This window comes from Heterocephalus glaber, unplaced genomic scaffold (assembly GCF_053883595.1).
Source record: "Heterocephalus glaber isolate CG9 unplaced genomic scaffold, H.glaber_assembly_v1.0 deba00001863, whole genome shotgun sequence".
Lineage (NCBI taxonomy): Eukaryota > Metazoa > Chordata > Mammalia > Rodentia > Bathyergidae > Heterocephalus > Heterocephalus glaber.
The window spans coordinates 55246-74091 of record NW_028258503.1 but is presented as its reverse complement, the minus strand read 5'-3'; the positions used below and the strand labels follow the sequence as shown (position 1 = coordinate 74091).

Here is an 18846-nt window from a genome sequence, read left to right as displayed (position 1 = left end):
TTCCCAGTCTTCAGATTCTGGCCTGGGAACTAACCATGGCACATGCTGTGCACTGTCTTGTAGCACGGCCCCCTCCTCTGGACCTGAGGAACCTCTCCATCATCCAGGAGCACACATCTCTAACCAGGACCTGCACTGTGCCTTGGTAAGCCGCTGGATGCCAAAGTGGCCCAGACACCTCTGGTCTTAGCCTGTTTGTAGTAGAAGCTCACTTGATCTTAAGCCAAAGAAAGCCTGAGTTTACTATCAAGAACCAGAGGTTGTTTATAGATTACAAAGGAAGAAATGCGACTGGGTTCCGTAGGATACTGGAACCGGGAAGCGAGTGCTACTGGGACCTCAAAGCATCTTCTCTCTCTTTTTCTCATATCTGCCTCACCCGTCACATCTGCTCCTTCCTCTGTTTTTTCAGAACTCTTTTCTTTGTTGTACAATCCCCATTGGCCAAAGATATATCATAGCTCCTGAGTTGATTGACATGCTTCAATTGCATTGTCAACAGAGATGGGCTCTTTTTCACTGCCATCTCAGATTTCCAGAGAAGATGGAATTGTGTAGCCCCAGCCAGACTGGAATCAGCTACGGCCCAGGAAGTGGGACTGTACTACCAGGCAGACTTCAGAAGGCCGATTTTGGAAATGGGTTTTAAGAAGGATGCTCTCAGAGAAGGCTGGATGGTTCCTGGGCTAAATAAATGAATCCAAAAATGTATCTGCACCCTTCCATCTCACCTTTTAAGAAGCTACATTTTCAGGGCCGGGGATTTAGCTCAGTGGTGCTACCGCTTGCTTTGCAAGCGCAAGGTCCCAAGTTCGATCCCCGGTACCAAAAAAAAAAAAAAAAAAAAAGAAGTTGCATTTTCAGTGGGCTGAAGCTGGCCCAGGATTTTCCTGGCTCACTCTAAATGCCACAGCACATAGTCATTTTGTAAAGCAGAAACTTGTAATAACCTGTATTTCCCAGGAAAACTGCAGAGACACTCAGCCTTTGTTTCAGACTCAAGAGTAGCCTAGAAATCGATTCCCAATTTTTGTTCTAGTCCTATCAGAGGAATGTATGCACTTTCCTACTTTTCCTGGTTACCATCAAAATAAAAGGGCTCCTAGAAGTGTTTTGTTTTTGGTTTTGTTTTGCTAAATGATATGATGTTTTTCAGAGCTCATGAGCTATATGGTATGGAAGGCCATCTGCTCCGTCCTGGTATGGAGCTGCTGGGCAGTCTGTTTGTTTAGGAATCGTTGGGCCGGATGGAAGTTGTGTCTGGAGGGTGGGGGCTGAAACCCCACAGGGCCCTGTCAGTTCCTGGCTACCTTTCAGAGCAGCTGTAAGACATTGCTTTGACCTCATCTGTATTTTTCTTTTTAGCAATCGAACCAGCTTTCTCTCTCCAGAAAGAAATGGTATTAATTCTGCAAGATTTTTTGCCACTCCTATTTCCAGAGAAGAGGAGGAAAGCTACATTCAAATGGTAATCCTATATTTTTATGTCTTTTTTCCCCCAGCCTATATTCTTGTGAATACATTATTTTAAAAAAACATGCCTCAAAAATCTCTGTGCAGTCTTAAAATGATCACTTGATTGTAAAACCAGGTCACAGTGTTTTTAGGTTGGGAAAAAATCCATTTGAGGCTGGTTTTCGTTCCTGTAATAGTCAGCTAATTATATTGTTTGAGGCCATTGCATTTCACGAGAACCTAGGGCTGAGATCTCTGCTATGGAAAATGGAAATGACAGCAGTTCTTTTCACCAACGCTATGGTGCCCTGCCTGACCCCAATGGGTTTGTAATTCTCTGGATGTCCAGAGTCTAGGATGTAAAACCTCACATTCCAGGTGCTTGCTTTTACCGGAACACCTGCCTCCAATCCTTCCTGCTGCATGGTAGCCTCCAGAGACCCGCGATGGGGTCTTTCTGTAGACTGGGATGGACAGAAACCTGCCATCACCATCCTTTGATTAACCATTCACACCTCAAGAGTCCTAAGGCTCCTTCCTGTCCTGTTGTCCCTTCTCTTCTCTTCATCTTGGATGCTGTTGAGAGCTTGAGTTTTTGAAGATGCTTTTGGCATCTCTGGCCATTAGTGGACACCTTAGCCCATTCTCCAATTTGGTAACATGGACAACTCTAGAGGGAACTTCTGCATGAATTATGGAATTTTGAGAGCAGTCTTTGAAGGATGATGCTCAAGGCACCATGGTATATACTCTTTTTTTCTTTCTTTCTTTTTTTGTTTTTGGTACCGGAGATTGAACTCAGGTCCTTGTGCTTGTGCAGCAGGCGACAAAACCACTGAGCTAAATCCCCGGCCCCAGGGGCATATACTCTTGAGAAGGTGCTTCTACTCTCTTACATATGAGGATGGAAGGCAATTGGAAATCTAAAAACAATAACCTTGGGTCAGGGATTTAGCTCAGTGGTGCCGCCGTCTGCCTCGCAACTGCAAGGTTCCGAGTTCAATCCCTGGTACCAAAAAAATAAAAATAAAAATAAAAACAAGAATCTCCCGTGAAGTAGTCATTCAGTGCATTGTTTTGCCTTTTTATTTGATAAGAGTTGTTCTGTAAGTGCACTTAACCATATGCAGATGGAAAGTGACTCATACACAAATCTTACGTGGTCTTCCTAATATTTCTCACACTTCGTAATGGCCCTTGGGAAACTTCTAGAAGAAAACACTCCTATAAAGGATGCTGAACAGCTGTATTCTGTCTCCAGAGAATAGAAAAGGGAAGTAGACCTAAACCCTAATGCAAGCATGTGCCTAGTCATTGCAGACACCAGCAGTTTCCTTCTGATCTTTCGAATTGTGGGAAAGACCAGTATTTCATTAACAGCACAGTTAGGGACTGATTGTTTGCCTGAGTTTGTAATCACTGGTCAGTGACTGTTTGTGTGCATTGCTAGGCAATACAGCAGTTGAAAAGCCAGGAACACTGGCTGAAGGCAGCTGTCAGGGAACTGCCATCTAAAAATATTTAAAAGCTACCTTATGCTGGGCGTGGCGGCACAGACCTGTAATCCTAGCACTCTAAGGGGGCTAAAGCAGGAGAATCCCAAGTTCAAGCCCACACCAGGAAACTTAGTGATTTAGCAAGACCCTGCCTCAAAAGAGGGGGGCGGGGAGGGAGAGGGAGAGCGCGCCCTAGGGTCTTATCTCATTCAATTCTGGGGTTTTCTTTTTAAACTTCAGTAATAAGATAGTCTCAAGTGACTTTGACTTATATTATTTCCCTTGTGCCACAGAACAGCCCTGTATGGTTGCCAGAAGTAATATGAGTTGATTTTGATTTTACACATAACGATATATAATTCATTCTTCCCCTCTTTGAGAAAAAAACTTGGTAAAACTGTAAAAATTAAGGCTGGGGGCCGAAATATAAGTTTTGTTCTATTGATATACAAGTCTCACTGAATATCCTTCTTTAAATGTTTGTGGAATTATAGAAAATTCAGAGATTAACATAATATTAGCATAAGTGATTTCTACCCATTTTTCAAACTCTGTAATTCAAACATGTTTTGTTTTGGGGGGTTTTTGTTTTCTGCTTTTTGGTATTTTGAGATAGGGTCTCACTATGTAGCCCAGGCTGGCCTCAAACTCGCAGCCACCCTCCTGCCTCAGCCTCCGGAGTCCGGGATGACAGGCAGGCGCCACCACACCTGGCTCCAACAGTTTTATAAGACTTTTATAGTAGAATTCTAGACTCTTACATCTCAAATTGATTTTATTATAACATTTACTCTCTTAGCGTGCAGTTCTACCAATTGGAACACATATAGATTTGTGTAGCCACCACCACAACCAGGGCACAAAACAATTCCAGAGTACTTCTTCATGCCACACCCTGACCCCTGGTAGCACTGATTTCTTCTTTGTTATGGTTTTGTCTTTTCTTTTTTAAAATTTAATTTTATTGGTACATTATAGGTATACAATATAATGACATTCATCATTGGAAATTTGCACCTTTACATAATCTCTCTTGGTTCTTATTTTTCCCCCTTCCACTGACCTCCCTTCAACCCCTCCATCCCTCCCTATCTACAAAGACTTTGTTTCCATTTTTTAATTTTCTCATATTAATTCCATTCCCTTCTTTCTTTCCCCTCCCCCTCCCACTTCCTCTTCCCCTTTGCGCTTTTTCTTCCTAGTTCACGTTATCTATTATACATTTTGATCCTCATTTACACTTTCAGTTTTTCACACCAGAGAAACTATTCGGTATTTACACATGTGTGTCCAATTTTTTCACTTAAGAGTATCGCCTCAATGTGCATCCATTTAGCTATAAATGTCTACAGTTTCTCATTCTTTATGGCTGAGTAGTACTCTATTTTATAAAAAAACACATCTTCTTTATCCAGTCTCCAGTTGATGGGCATTTCGGCTGTTTCCAAGCTTTAGCTATTACAAACTGTGGTGCTATGAACATGGGTGCGCATATATCGCTGTGGTATGATTCTTTTAATTCTTTGGGGAAAATACCCAGCAGGGGAATAGCTGGGTCAAATGGGACCTCTAGTCCTAGTTCTTTGAGGTATCTCCATACTGACTTCCACAGTGGTTGCACCAGTCTGCACTCCCACCAGCAGTGGAGAAGGGTTCCTTTCTTCCCACACCCCTGCCAGCATGTGTTATTGGTTGATTTCTTGATAGCAGCCATTCTTTCTGGGGTGAGGTGGAATCTCAGTGTTGTTTTTATTTGCATCTCTCGAATGACCAGTGATGTTGAACATTTTTTCATATCTTCATTTGCTGCTTTTACTTCTTTCTCTGAGAAATATCTGTTCAGTTCAGATGCCCATTTTTTAATTGGGTCTTTAAATTTGGGGGGGTCTGATTTTTTTAAGTTCTTTATGGATTCTAGATAGTAGACCTTTGTCTGAGGAACAGCAGGGGAAAATTTTTTCCCACATTGTGGGTTGTCTCTTCACACTGCTAGTGTTTTCTCTTTTTTATTTTTATTTTTATTTTATTTTATTTTTTTAATATTTTGCTGGTGGTTTCCCTTGCTGTGCAGAAGCTTTTTAGTAAGAAGAGATCCCACTTGTTGATTGTGCAAGTTCACAGGCAACTGAGGTTTTGTTCATAAAATCTTTTCCTACACCAGTGTCTTCAAGAGTTCTACCTAACCTCTGTTCCAGCCAGTTCAGTGTTTCTGTTTTAATATTTAGAGATTTAATCCATTTCGATTTTAGTTTAGTGCATGGTGAGAGATATAGGTCTAGTTTTAATCTTTGGCAAGTTGAAACCCAGTTTTTCCAGCACCATTTATTAAAGAGTCTGTCTTTCTTCCAGTGAGGGTGTTTGGCTCTTTTGTCAAAAATGAGGTGTCTGAGTGTGTCTGGAGTTGTTTTTGCATCTTCTAATCTGTTCCACTGGTTCTCAAGTCAGTTTCTTTGCCAGCACCATGCTGTTTTTATCACAGTAGCTTTGTAGTATAGTTTCACGTTGAGGGTTGTGATACCTCTTGCCATGTCTCTGTTGCCTAGAGTTGCTTTTGCTATTCTGGGTCTCTTCTTGTTCCAAATGAGTTTCTCAAGGTCCGTTAAGCATGCTGCTGGAATTTCAATTAGGATTGTATTGAATCTATATAGCAGTTTTGGAAGTATGGCCATTTTCACTATGTTGATTCTTGCTACCCAGGAGCAGGGGACCTCTTTCTATTTTCTGATATCATCTTCAATCTCTCTTTTCAGAGTGCCATAGTTTTCAGAGAAGAGGTCTTTGATTTCTTTTGTTAGGTTGATTCCTAGGTATTTCAGTTTTTTGGATGCTATTCTGAAAGGAATTGTTTGCCCTATTTCTCTCTCAGTGAGTCTGTTGTTCTTGTAGAGGAAAGCTATTGATTTTTGTGCACTGACTTCGTATCCAGCTATTTGACTGAATTTGGTTGCTGGAGACTTTTGCTGGAGTTCTTGGGGTCTTCAATACAGAGTATCACATCATCTGCAAATAATTACAATTTGACTTCTTCATTTCCTGTCTTTATTCCTTTTATTTCTTTCTCTTGTCTAATTGCTGTGGCTAATGTTTCCACAACTATATTGAACAGGAGTGGTGATAGTGGACATCCTTGTCCTGTTCCTGATTTCAGTGTGAAGAATTTCAGTTTTTGACCATTTAGTAGATATTGGCTGTTGGTTTTTCATAGATGGCTTTTATCAGATTGAGGTAGAGACCGTCTATTCCAATTTTTTGTAGGGTTTTTATCATAAATGCATGTTGGATTTTGTCAGATGCTTTTTTCTGCATCTATGGAGATGATCATATGACTTTTGTCCTTGGCTCTATTGATATAGTGTATTACATTGATTGATTTGCATATGTTGAACCATCCCTGCATCCCTGGGATGAATCCCACTCGGTCAGGGTGTATGATCTACTCCATTCTATTTGCCAGTATCTTATTAAGGATTTTTGCATCTGTGTTCATTAGTGAGATTGGCCTATAGTTCTCTTTTTCGGTTGGGTCTTTCTCTGCTCTGGGGATCAAGGTGATGCTTACTTCCAGGAATGAATTTGGGAGTATTGCTTCCCTTTCAATTTCATTGAAGAGTTTTAACAGTAGTGGCAGTAGTCCTTCTCTAAATGTCTTGTAGAATTCAGCAGTGAAGCCATCAGGACCCAGGCTTTTCTTAGTTGGTAAGTCTTTAATTACATTTTCAATTTCGTTGATTGATATTGGGTTATTTAGAATTTTTAAGTCTTCCTTGTTGAACTTTGGTGATTCATACATATCTACTAATCTGTCCATTTCTTCAGTGTTTTCCATCTTATTGTCATTAGTTTTTTGAAGTAGTTATTGATGATCCTCTGGGTTTCTGCTGGGTCCATTGTAATTTCATCCATTTCATTCCTAATTGCATGGATCTGGGCCTTTTCTTTCTTTTTCCTGATAAGGTTGACTAAGGGTTTGTCAATTTTGTTTATTATTTTCAAGACCCAACTCTGGCTTCATTGATATTTTGTATTGTTCTCTTAGTCTCCATTGCATTGATTCCTGCTCTGATCTTTATAATTTCCTCCCTTGTATGAGCTTTGGGGTTGTCCTGCTCTTCTTTTTCTGGAAGCTTGAGGTTCAGCATCAGGTTGTTTAATTGGGCTCGTTCTGTTTTCCTAATATGCATATTCACTGCTATGATTTTCCCTCTTAAGACTGCTTTCATTGTGTCCCATAGATTCCTATATGTTGTATTGTCTTTGTCATTTAATTGAAGGAACTGTCTGATTTCTTCTTTTATTTCCTCTGTGGCCAATTGGTTATTCAGAAGTGTGTTGTTCAATTTCCACGTGTTTATGAAATTCTTGTGGTTTCTTTTGCTATTGGTCTCCAATTTCATCACACTATAGTCTGATAATATACAGGGGATAACTTCAATTCCTTTGCACTTACTTAAACATGTTCTATGTGTGAGTATGTGGTCTATTTTGGAGAATGACCAGTGTGCAGCTGAAAAAAATGTGTATTCTGATTTTGTAGGGTGGAACACTCCATAAACATCTGTTAAGTTCATTTGTTCAAGAGTTTGATTGAGTTCTAATATTTTTTGGCTTATTTTTTCTCTAGTTGTTCTATGTATTTGTGACATTGGGGAATTGAGGTCCCCCACTACTATTGTATTAGTGTTTATTTGATTTTTCATGTCCATTAGTATTTGTTTTATATAGTTGGGCACACTAGCATTTGGTGCATATATATTTATGGTTGTCATCTCTTCCCCTTGGATTGTTTCCTTTACAGGGATGTAGTGTCCTTCTTTGTCTCTCTTAATCAGTGTTGGTATGAAATTCACTTGATCAGCAAATAGGGCAACTACTCCTGCTTTATTTTGGGTTCCTGTCGCATGGAGTATTGTTTTCCACTCTTTAACTTTCAGTCTATGACTTTCTTTTTGAATTGTGTTTCTTGTATGCAGCATATTGTTGGAACATGCTTCTTGACCCATTCTGCCAGTCTGTTTCTTTTGATTGGTGAATTGAGACCATTATCACTGATGGCTATAACTGATATGTATTGACTTATCCTTGTCATGACTTTTCCTTTTTGTTGGATTCTCCCCCTTTGCATTTAATTTCTTGTCATGCCCAATAGATTCATTCTGCTCAGCTTCTTGGGGTTGTGTTTCTCATTATCTTTTCCTAGGATATTGTTTAAAATTTTGTGGAGTGCTGGTTTGGTATTCATGAAGTTCCTAAGGTGCTCTTTGTCATGAAAATATTTTATTTCTCCATCAATTTTGAAAGGTAGTTTTACACAGCACATAAATCTGGGTTGGAGGTTGTTTTCATTTAGGGCCTGAAAACATCACTCCAAGCTCTTCTTGCCTTGAGGGTTTGTGCTGAGAAGTCTGGTGTGATTCTGATGGGCTATCCTTTGTATGTGATTTGTTTCTTTTCTCTAACTGCTTGTGGAATTTTGTTCTTCTGCTTAGTTTCTGGAATCCTAACTATTATATGCCTATGTATAGATTTTTATTTTCATCAAGGCTAGTTGGTGTCCTGTATGCCTCATTTATCTGTATGTCAAGTTCTTTTCCCCTCCTTGGGAAGTTTTCTGCCATCACTTCTGTGAACAGTTTTTTTCATGTCATCTGCACTCTCTCCTGTTTCTTCATTGACTCCAATCAGTCTTATGTTATTCTTCTTTGCATCATCTAGCAGCTGGTGGATTGATTTCACATAGTCCCTTCAACTTTTTAAGAAATTTTTCCTTTCCTGGTCACTAATTGCAATCCTTTCTTCTGTATCTCCAATTCTGTCCTCATATTGGCTCATTCTGCTGCGTGAACTTTCAGTGGAGTTTTTAATCTCTTGGAAATCTGTTTGTATCTGTTTTATGGATTCCATTTGTTTTGTATGTTGGGATTCCATCATGTTCCTCAGATCCTCTATTTTTTTATCTGTGTCCTCTCTAGATTTATTAATCATGTCTTGTACTATGGGCACAATCTCTGCTGTTATCTGAGAAACTATTTCTGATTTCATTTTTTCCAGATCCTCTTTTGTTTCCAGTTCAGGGAGTCCAGGTTGTTGAGTATCAGATTGCTCCATCTTGTTTTCCTTTGGGGTTGCCTTAGGTGATCTGGAAGTCTTTTTGCTCCCCCAGTGGTCTTCAATTCTCAGCAAGCCACAGAGTGGCCTTTTCTGTGTTGCTTACCACTGCACCAATTCTTGGGTTCAGAGTGGTGGCCTTCTGGATCCCTGCATGCCCTTTTGTCCGGGTGGGGTTTTGGCTTGGGCCTGTATACACTTCGGATGGTTTCTGGGGGTGCCTCTGTCTGGGGCCTGCTCCTCTGTGTAGCTGTTGTCTGGGAGGGCCTTTGGCTGGGGGCTGAGCACCCCAGTTGCTGGTGTCTGAGCAAGTTTCTGGCTAGGGTCTGTGTGCACTTATCAATGCTATCTGGGAAGGCCCGTGGCTGTTGTGTGTGTGCCTGTGCAGCTCTTTTCCAGGCGGGTCTTTGGCTGGGGCCTGTGGGCCCAGGCAGCCAGGGTCAGGGTAGGGCCTTGGCTGGACCTGCCAGCAGCCATGCTGCTCTGGTCCACACTGGCTTCTCCCTGGGGTCTGGGCGCACTTACCAATGGTATCAGGGCGGGTCTCTCGGTTTGGTCTTTTCAAGAGTGCCATGTGAATGCAATCACAGCATACTTTCTCAGGCTGGTTTATTTTACTCAGAACAATATCTGTGAAGTTCATCCAAATTGGTACATGTGTCAGTAGTTCTTTCTGCTTCATTGCTGCATAGTACTCCACCATATGGGCAGCCATGTATTGTTTATCCACCCACCACTGAAGGACATTGGCATTGTTTCAAGTTTGGGGGGCAGTTAGAACCATTATAAACATCCTTTCACAACACCTAAAACATTATACTGTAGTAAAATATATGTAACATAAAATTTACCATTTTAGTCATTTTAGATGTACAATTCAATGGCATTAAATATGTTTCCAATGCTGTATAACCATCTCCACTGTCTGTTTTCAGAATTTTTTCACAATCTCAAACACAAATCCTGTACCCATTAGATGTTTACTTCCCCTCCATCACTGTGAATTTGCCTATTCTAGGTCCCTCACAAAAGTGGGATCATACAATATTTGACCTTGTTTCACTTCAGATTCATCCACATGGTAGCATATAGCAAGCAGGATTTCGTTCCTTAGGGCTGACATTTTATTATCAATTGTTTACCCGCTCACCTCCTAGCTGTTGTGAATATGGTGGTGTGAACATGATATACAAGTATGTGTTTGGTTCTTGCTTTCAATTCTTTTGGATATAGACCTCAGAGTGAACTTGTTGGATCACAGAAATTATATGTTTAATTTTTTTTAATGACCCACCAAACTTGTCTTCCACAGTATCTGCACCATTTTACATTCCTACCAGCAATGAGCAAGGGCTCCCAACTTCCCAACATCCTCACCAACACTTGTTATCTCTCACAATTTTCTTCATAACCTCTATCCTAATGGATGTGGTTCTCATTTGCATTTCCATGTGCTTATTTTTCATGTGCCTTGCCTATTTTTAAATTGAGTTGTTTGGTATAAACCCCTTATCAGATGTATGATTTGCAAACATTTTTCCCATTCTGTAGCTTGCTCATGCTTGCTCTCTCTCTCTCTCTCTCTCTCTCTCTCTCTCTGTGTGTGTGTGTGTGTGTGTGTGTGTGTGTGTGTGTGTGTGTGCTGGGGATCAAACTCAGGGCCTTGTGCTTGCCACACAATTATTCGACTGTTAAGCTGCCCCTTCAGCCTCCTTTTCTTTCTATCTATCTATCTATCTATCTAGTACTGGGGATGGAACCCAGGGCCTTTACACTGAGCTGAACCCTCAGCCCTTTTTAAATTTTGTTTTTTGACACAGGCTTTAACTAAATCTCTAAATTGCCAGGACTGGGCTTGAACTTGTGACCCTGCTGCCTCAATCTCACCCTTTTTCACTCTCTTGATAGTGTCCATCGATGCACAAAAGTTTTTAATATTGATGAAACTAAACTTATCTTTTAATTGCCTTGTTTTTTGTGTCACATCCATTGAAATTATTGCCAATCCAATGTCATGAAAATTTTATCCTGTGTTCTCTTCTAAGAATTTTATAGTTTTAGCTCTTATGTTTAGGTCTTTGATCCTTATTAACTTAATTTTTGCATATAATGTAAGGTTAAGAGTCCAACTTTATCCTTTTGGATGTGGGCTTCCAGTTTTTCCAGCAGCATATCCTGAAAATACGGTCCTTTCATTATTGAATGATCTTAGCATCCTTATTGAAAATCAGTTGACCACATACACAAGAATTTATTTCTGGACTCTATTATATTCCATTGGTTTATATGTCTATCCTTATGGCAGTATCACACTGTTTTCATTACTGTTGCTTTGTAGTAAGTTGTGAAATCAGAAAATGAGACCTTTAACTTTGTTTTACTTTTTCAAGATTAACATTTGGTTACTTGAAGCCCTTTAAGATCCCATGTGAATTTTAGGATAAGTTTTTATATTTCTGCAAGAAAATTCCTTTTACATTCTAATAAGAAATACTTTGAATCTGCAAATTGTTTTGGGTAATGTTGTCATCTTAACAATATTAAGTCTTCCAATCAATGAACATCGATGTCTTTCTGTTTATGTCTTCTTTACTTTCTTTCAGGGATGCCTTATAATTTTCAGTATACAAGTCTTAGACTCCTTTGTTAAATTGATTCTTAAGTATTGTATACTTTTTGATGCTATTGTAAACAAAATTACTTCCTTGATTTCTTTTGGGGATTTTTTTTTCTTGTAGTACTGGGTATTGAACCCAGGGCTTCTTTCATGGCTGTTTGATTTTTTTGGTGTAAAGTTTTTTCAGTTCTTTATATATTCCAAATATTAATTCTCTGTCAGAAGAATAGCTTGCAAAGATTTTCTCCAATTCTGCAGGCTGTCTCTTCACCTTTAAGTGTTTCTTTTAGTATGAAGAAGCTTTTTAATTTCATGTAGTCCTACTTGTTGATTCTTGTTAGTATTTCCTGTGCTATTGAAGTCTTGTTCAGGAAGTTTTTCCCTGTGCCAATGACTTCAAGTGTTTCCCCTATGTTTTCTTCTAATGATTTAAAAATTTCAGATCTTATACATGGGCTTTGGATCTATTTTCAGTTGATTTTTGTACAGGGTGAGAGATAGGGATCTAGTTTCAGTATTCTATGTGGATATCCCGTTTTCCTGGCACCATTTATTATACACTGTCTTTTCTCTAACACATATTTTTGTCCAGAATCAGATGGTTGGAGTTGTGTGGGTTTCTGTGTCCTCTGTTCTATTCCATTGGTCTACATGTCTATTTTTGTGCCAGTGACATGCTGTTTTTATTACTGTGGCTTTGTAGTGTAATTTGAAATTCAGTATTGTGATGCCCCCCTGCTTTTTCTTTTCTTTTCTTTTTTCTTTTCTTTCTTTCCTCTCAAGATTGCTTTGATATTTTGTGTCTCTTCTGCTTCCCTATGAATTTAAGATTGTTATTCCTAGTTCTGTGAAAAATGTTGATCTTTTAAAGGGGATTCCATTAAATCTTTTGGTAATATGTCTATTTAATGCTATTAATTCGAGTAAGCCACAAACATGGTGGGGGGTCTTTTCATCTTTTGGTGTCCTCTTCGATTTTTTTTTTTTTTTTTTTTTTTTTTTTTTTTTTGGTACTGGGGATCAAACTCAGGACCTTGCACTTGTGAGGCAGGTGCAGTGCCACTGAGCCAATTCCCCGGCCCACAAAAAACTTTTTTTTTTTTTTTTTTGGTATCAGAGATCAAACTCAGGACCTTTTGCTTGTGGGGCAGGTGACAGAACCACTGAGCTAAATCCCCAGCCCTCTTCAATTTCTTTCTCCAGTGTTCTGTAATTTTCACTGTAGAAATATTTCATCTCTTTGGTTAGGCTTATTCCTAAGGATATATTTTTTGAGGCAGTTGTGAATGGAATTATTTTCTTTCTCAGAAGGTTCATTATTAGTGTTGATTTTGTATCCTGCTGTTTGCTGCATTTGTTTATCAGATTTAAACCCTTCTGGCAGAATTTTTAGGGTCTTCAAAGAAAAGGTTCATATCATCTGCAAAGTGGGATAATTTGACTACTTTCTTTTCTCTTTGCATCCCTTTTATTGTCTTCTTTTTCCTAATTGCCCTACTAAAATTCCAAGTACTTGAATAAGAGTGGTGAGAATAGACTTCTTTGTCTCATTCCTAATTTTAGAGGAAATGCTTTCGGTTTTTCCCCATTCTGTCTATAGGCTTCTCATATATACCCTTTATTATGATGAAATGTGATTCTTCTATACCTAGTTTCATCAGAGCATTTATCATGAATGGTTGTTGAATTTTGTTGAGGGTCTTTTCTGCACCAATTGAGATGATCATGTGATTGTTAGCAGTGATTCTATTTATATGGTGTATTATGTTTATTGATTTGCATATGTTGAATCACCCTTGTATTCCTGGAATGGAATCAACTTGATTGTGATGTGTGATCTTTTCTGTTTGCAAGAATCTTACATAAAATTTTTGCATTTATGCTCATCAAGGATCTTGGACTGTAGTTTCCTTCGTTCCTTCCTTTGCTTTCTTTTCTCTCTCCTTTCTTTCCATTCAGTCTTTATCCAGTTTTGTTATCAGGGTTATACTGTTATTAGGGTGATACTATGAATAGAATTAATTTGGATGCTTTCTTTCTCTTTATATTTCATGGAATCATTTGAGGAACATTTATGTTCATTCTTCTTTAAAGGTGTGGTATAAATCACAGTAAATCCTTCTGGTCCTGGGCTTTTCTTTGTTTGGAGACTTCATTGCTGCTTCAGTATCTTTGCTTGTTATTGATTTGTTTAGGTTTTTCATATCTTCTTGCTTCAATTTTGGTAGGTCATATGTGTCTAAAAATTTCTCTATTTCTCCTAGGTTTTTCAGTTTATTAGAGTATAAGTTTTCAGAGTAGTTACTAATAATCCTCTGGACTTCAGTGATATATATTGTAATATCACTCAATGTCTCTTATTATTTTGAGGCATCTCTCTTTTTCTTCTGAAGTTGGCAAAAGGCTTATCAGTCTTGTTTATCTTTTTAAAGAACTGACTTTATTTTATTGATTCTTTGCACCATTCTTTTAGTCTCTGTTTCATTATTTTCAGCCCTGCCCATCATTATTTCTTTCCTTCTATAGCTTTTATGTTTGGTTTGTTCTTGTTTGTATAATACCTTGAGACTTCTCAGATTTTTTAAAAAGGCGCTTAATAGCTGTAAACTTTCCTCTTTGAACTGCCTTTGCTGTATCCCACACATTCTTGTATTTTGCATTTCAATTATCATTTGATGCTTGGATTTAAAAAATTTTTCACCCCTGATTTCTTCAATGACCCATTGATCATTCAGAAATATATTGTTCCATCTCCCTGTGTTTACATAGTTCCTATGGTTTCTCTTGATGTTGAATTGTTTTCATTTCATTATGATCTGATAAGTTGCAAGTAAATATTTCAAGTTTTTGTATTTGATAAGACTTACTTTATGGCCTAAAATATGGTCTACTTTATAGAAAGTTCTATGAGCTACTGAGAAGAATACGTATTCTGCAGTTGCTGGATGGAATGTTTATAGATGTCCGTTAAGTCCATTGGATCTATGGCGTAGTTTAACCCTGTCATTTCTTTGTTGATTTGGGTTGGGGGGGGGGTCTGGTCTATTGATGAGAGTGGAATATTAAAGTTACCCATTATTATTATATTGGGTTCTATGTGTCCCCTTATGTCAAGTTGTGGCTGTTTTATGAAATTGGGTTCACTGAAATCCTGTACATATGTGTTTACAATTGTTATATCTTCTTGGTGGATTGTATACTTGGCAAATACGTAGTGGCATTCTTTGTCTCTTCTGACTAATTTTGGCTTGGAGTCTGCTCTGTTGGATGTGAGTATAGCTACTCCTACTTGCTTTTGGATACATTTGCATGGAATACTCCTTTCCATCCTCTCGCTTTTCAGTATGTACAGTATATGCACGTGTAGGTGAGATATGTTTCTTGCATGGAGTAAAGAGTTCAGTGTAGTTTTTTAATCCAATATGCCACCCTGTCTCTTAATTAAAGAATTAAGACCATTTACCCTTGGAGTTGTTATTGAAAGCCATGCACTAATTTTTGCCGTTTGTTGTTGTTTTTGATGTTTAATTATTTCCTAATATTCATTTATTAGTGTAGTGTTTTGTGTGTAGTGTTCTTTTACGTATCTTCTGTAATGCTGGCTTAGTGGTCATGAATTCTTTTAGTTTCTGCTTATATTGGAATGTCTTTATCCTTCAATTCTGAAGGGTAGCTTTGCTGGATATAGTAATCTAGGATGGCAGTTAGTTTCTCTCCAAACTTGAAACCCGTCCCAAACCTCCTGGCCCCTAGAGTTTCTGCTTAGAAAACTACTGTTATTTGGCTTGGTTTTCCTTTATAAGTGATTTGGCATTTTTTTATCTTGCAGCTTCCAATATCATTTATTTTCTGTACTCTCAACATTTTAACTGTGATGTGTCACGCGGGAGGTTCTTTTCTGCTCATGCCTCTTTGCAGTTCTGAATTCTTCCTGTACCTGAATATCCATACCATTGTCAAGATTTCGGAATTTTTTCTATTATTTCACTGAATAGATTTTCTATGCATTTAGTCTGCATCTTGAGCCCCTCTTGTATTCCAATGATTCTTAAATTTGCCTTTTTAATCATATGCCAGAAGTGTGACATGTTTTTCCTCATAATTTCTTATTTTCTTCTTTATTGCTGTCTAAATGTAGTAATTCATCAATTTTATCTTTAAGCCCTGAGCTTTTATCTTGTGTTTGCTCATGCATGCTGGTGAGGTCTTCCGTGGAATCTTTTATTTTGCTTTTTGAACTTGTCATTTCCAAGATTTCTGTTTGTTTTGTTTCCAGAATCTCTCATTCTTTATCAGTATGTTATATTATATCTTGTATTGTCTTTCTTCCATTCTGATGTTTATTTGTGTCCTCTTCAGGTTTGTTGATCATTTTTATAATCATTCTTTTAAATTATTTGATATTTCATCTACTTTGATGTCACTGTAATCAGTTACTATGGAAGTAATAAATCTCAAGGGAGTCATATTGCCTGGTTTATTCATGAGATTTGTTTATCTTTTGGGATGGATATGATTAACAAGAGTCCTCTGATGTTTAATCCTAGGAGGAGTACCAGACAGCCAACTCCCTGAGCGGTGGCGCTCTTCCGTGGACAAAGAAATTCAGCCTGGATTATTTGGCCCTAGACTTCAATTCACCGTCACCAGCCCCCATACAGCAGGTAGGAAAGACTTTGTGCCTGAGAATTTCCAGGTGATCTTATTTCTGCTTAGACTTTTCTGATTACCAAACCGTGTGTGTTCTCTTTAGGAGTTCTTAGAAATACAGACATGTATCATGAACAATATTAAAATCAACCCTAATCCTGTCTCCCAGAATGAATGAAATATTGATATATTTCCTTTAGAATATGTTCTTTGGGTGCATGTATATACATAAATGTTACATTAACACTCTTCAAAATTTGGACCCAAAAAGGTAATAGAAAAATTTTCAGATGGTGATGAAGGTGGGCATGGGGCTCTCCAGGCATAGGAAAGGCCTGTTTAGGGAATAGCTTACATCCTAGTCTGGCTCGACTTTATGGAGTGGTAAAAGGCGCTGTAAGTTGAAGTAGAACCCTCAGTAAAGAGCCTTGAATGCCAGGTTGGGCATTTTTAACTCCTTTGGGCAGTATTCTCATCTGTAAAGTAGGAACCAGAAATCATAACACCTAATCAAGGGCCACTGTGGGATTGATTGACTTAATACTCATATGTGATCCTAGCCTTTCACAAACACCACAAACTTCATAGTTTAGGCATGGAATGAATGAATGAATGAACCCTAAGTAGTTGGATGACACTTTTGAGTAAGGGATGGTCATAACCCAAACTGTGTCTAACGATGTACTGTTTGGTGAAAAGAAAGCAACTAACGAGATAGAAAACATAGTCTGATTATTCCATTTATGTGTTTGTAGGGGTAGGGTACTGTGCAGAAACACCTCTGGAAGACTTCTCTCCTCTTTCACTGAATTAACTCATACTTCCCCTTTACCTCTAAATATCGTTCTTAAACCCTGAACTGAGACTCCAGAGAAGCTGGTCAGAAGGATGGGAGCAACAAGTCCAAAGGAACATCAATCAGTTTGGGTAGACTATGCCCTCAAGACAACTCCAAACCTCAGCTACTCATAGCAACAGAGGCTCTTTCAGTTGTCCCACATGAGAAAGCTCATCTTCATTCCAGTGCTCCTGGCAGGGGAAAAAGGAGATTACTGAATCCCAGGATGCCTATTTTCTTCCAAATGTTTACACACACGCACACACACACACACACACACACACTAATGTTTCTGCAGGGAAGAAGGGATAGCAGATTCTACCACAGAAGTAGGCATTTTTCTGAATTTTTAAATTAGATGTAATGAAAGCCTTTTTCTTCTCCCACTTCAGAAAGTTATCCTTTCAGAAGAGCAAAGAGTAGACTATGTCCAAGTGGATGAGCAGAAGACCCAGGCTCTGCAGAGCACCAAGCAGGAGTGGACAGATGAGAGGCAATCCAAAGTGTGAGAGGTAAGAGCTTTGACAGTGTGGAACATGGAAGCCCGGGACTCAATTGGCTGCTTTTGTTTTTGTGGTTTTCTTCACTAAAATCACTGCTGGTCGACACAGGTCAACACCAAGAGAGAATGTGTTGTTTTTATGGGTTAGGCAAGAACTTTTAGGAGAGAAGACCCTTCGTGCATTGAACATGCAGAAGAAGGGGGAAGTTTCCTCCCAGAGAGGGATCTGATCTGAGGGAGTCCAGCCCCTGCTTTCCCTCCTCCACCTCTGGAGCCTGTGGCACGAGTTCATTTCTCCACCCTCAAAGATGCTTGTAGTTGGCTCCACAATCACACAAGGAAGAGATGGAGGATTCTACAGTCACGGCGATGTAAAAAATTCCATTCATCCAGGGAGGATAAGAACAATAAAAACAAGACTTGGGAGACTAGTTTCCCAAACATTCTGTTAAAATCTCTCGAATCGAGTATTTGGAGTACAGACTGGAGTCAATGTTGCCTCCGACAGGATAGCAATTTTTGGCACCGATACCTGAAATTCGGTCCTATCACTTGTGCTTTGTTTGGAGTAATAAATTGTCCTAGCAAAGGAGTCCGTGAAGACCATCTTTGTCACTGCCCTTGAAGGCGCAGTTGAGAAGCTCAAACCTAGTGATGGTGGAAGAATCTACACTTCTTACACCAAGGACTCTGGCAGACCATCATTTTTATCGCCAATTCACGGGATGGGCAATGGATTCCAGTTCCATGATGAGCATATCAGATGACACTGATGGTTCTAGTGACGTTGTGTTTACACTGGCTATTCTGTTGCTGTTCATCTTTTCCCAGCATGCTTTCACATATATCATATCATGCTGGATTTGGGCCAAAAAACCCTGATACACAAATGACAACTTGAGAAACAGAGAATTTCTTGTTTGCTTTTTGTTTTGGGAATCAAATTTAGGACCTTGTGCTTACCAGACAGGTGCAGAGCCACTTAGCTATATCCCCAGCCCTTGATCCTATTTTTTTCCCCCTGGTGCTGGGAAGCGAACTCAGGACCTTGTGCTTGCCAGGCAGGCACAATGCCACTGAGCTAAATCTCCTGCCCTAGAAACAGAGAATTTCTTTGAGGAAGGTCAGGGAGCCCTGAACCGACTCAAACTCCCAGATTTATTGGGGAACAACAAAGGCATAG

General features: G+C 39.0%; 1 protein-coding gene across 3 annotated transcripts in view; it reads left to right on the top strand.

The window, feature by feature from the left end:
• The window catches only part of Gab3 (GRB2 associated binding protein 3), a 78400-nt gene that overhangs the window by 50210 nt on the left and 9344 nt on the right, over positions 1 to 18846 (top strand). For all 3 annotated transcript variants that reach the window (XM_004875194.3, XM_021252449.2, XM_021252447.2), the window contains exons 7-10: positions 64 to 145; positions 1366 to 1468; positions 16221 to 16337; positions 17554 to 17673. In XM_004875194.3, coding sequence (XP_004875251.1) covers positions 64 to 145; positions 1366 to 1468; positions 16221 to 16337; positions 17554 to 17670 — 419 coding nt within the window. In that variant the 3' untranslated portion in view covers positions 17671 to 17673. The remainder of the gene's footprint in view (positions 1 to 63; positions 146 to 1365; positions 1469 to 16220; positions 16338 to 17553; positions 17674 to 18846) is intronic.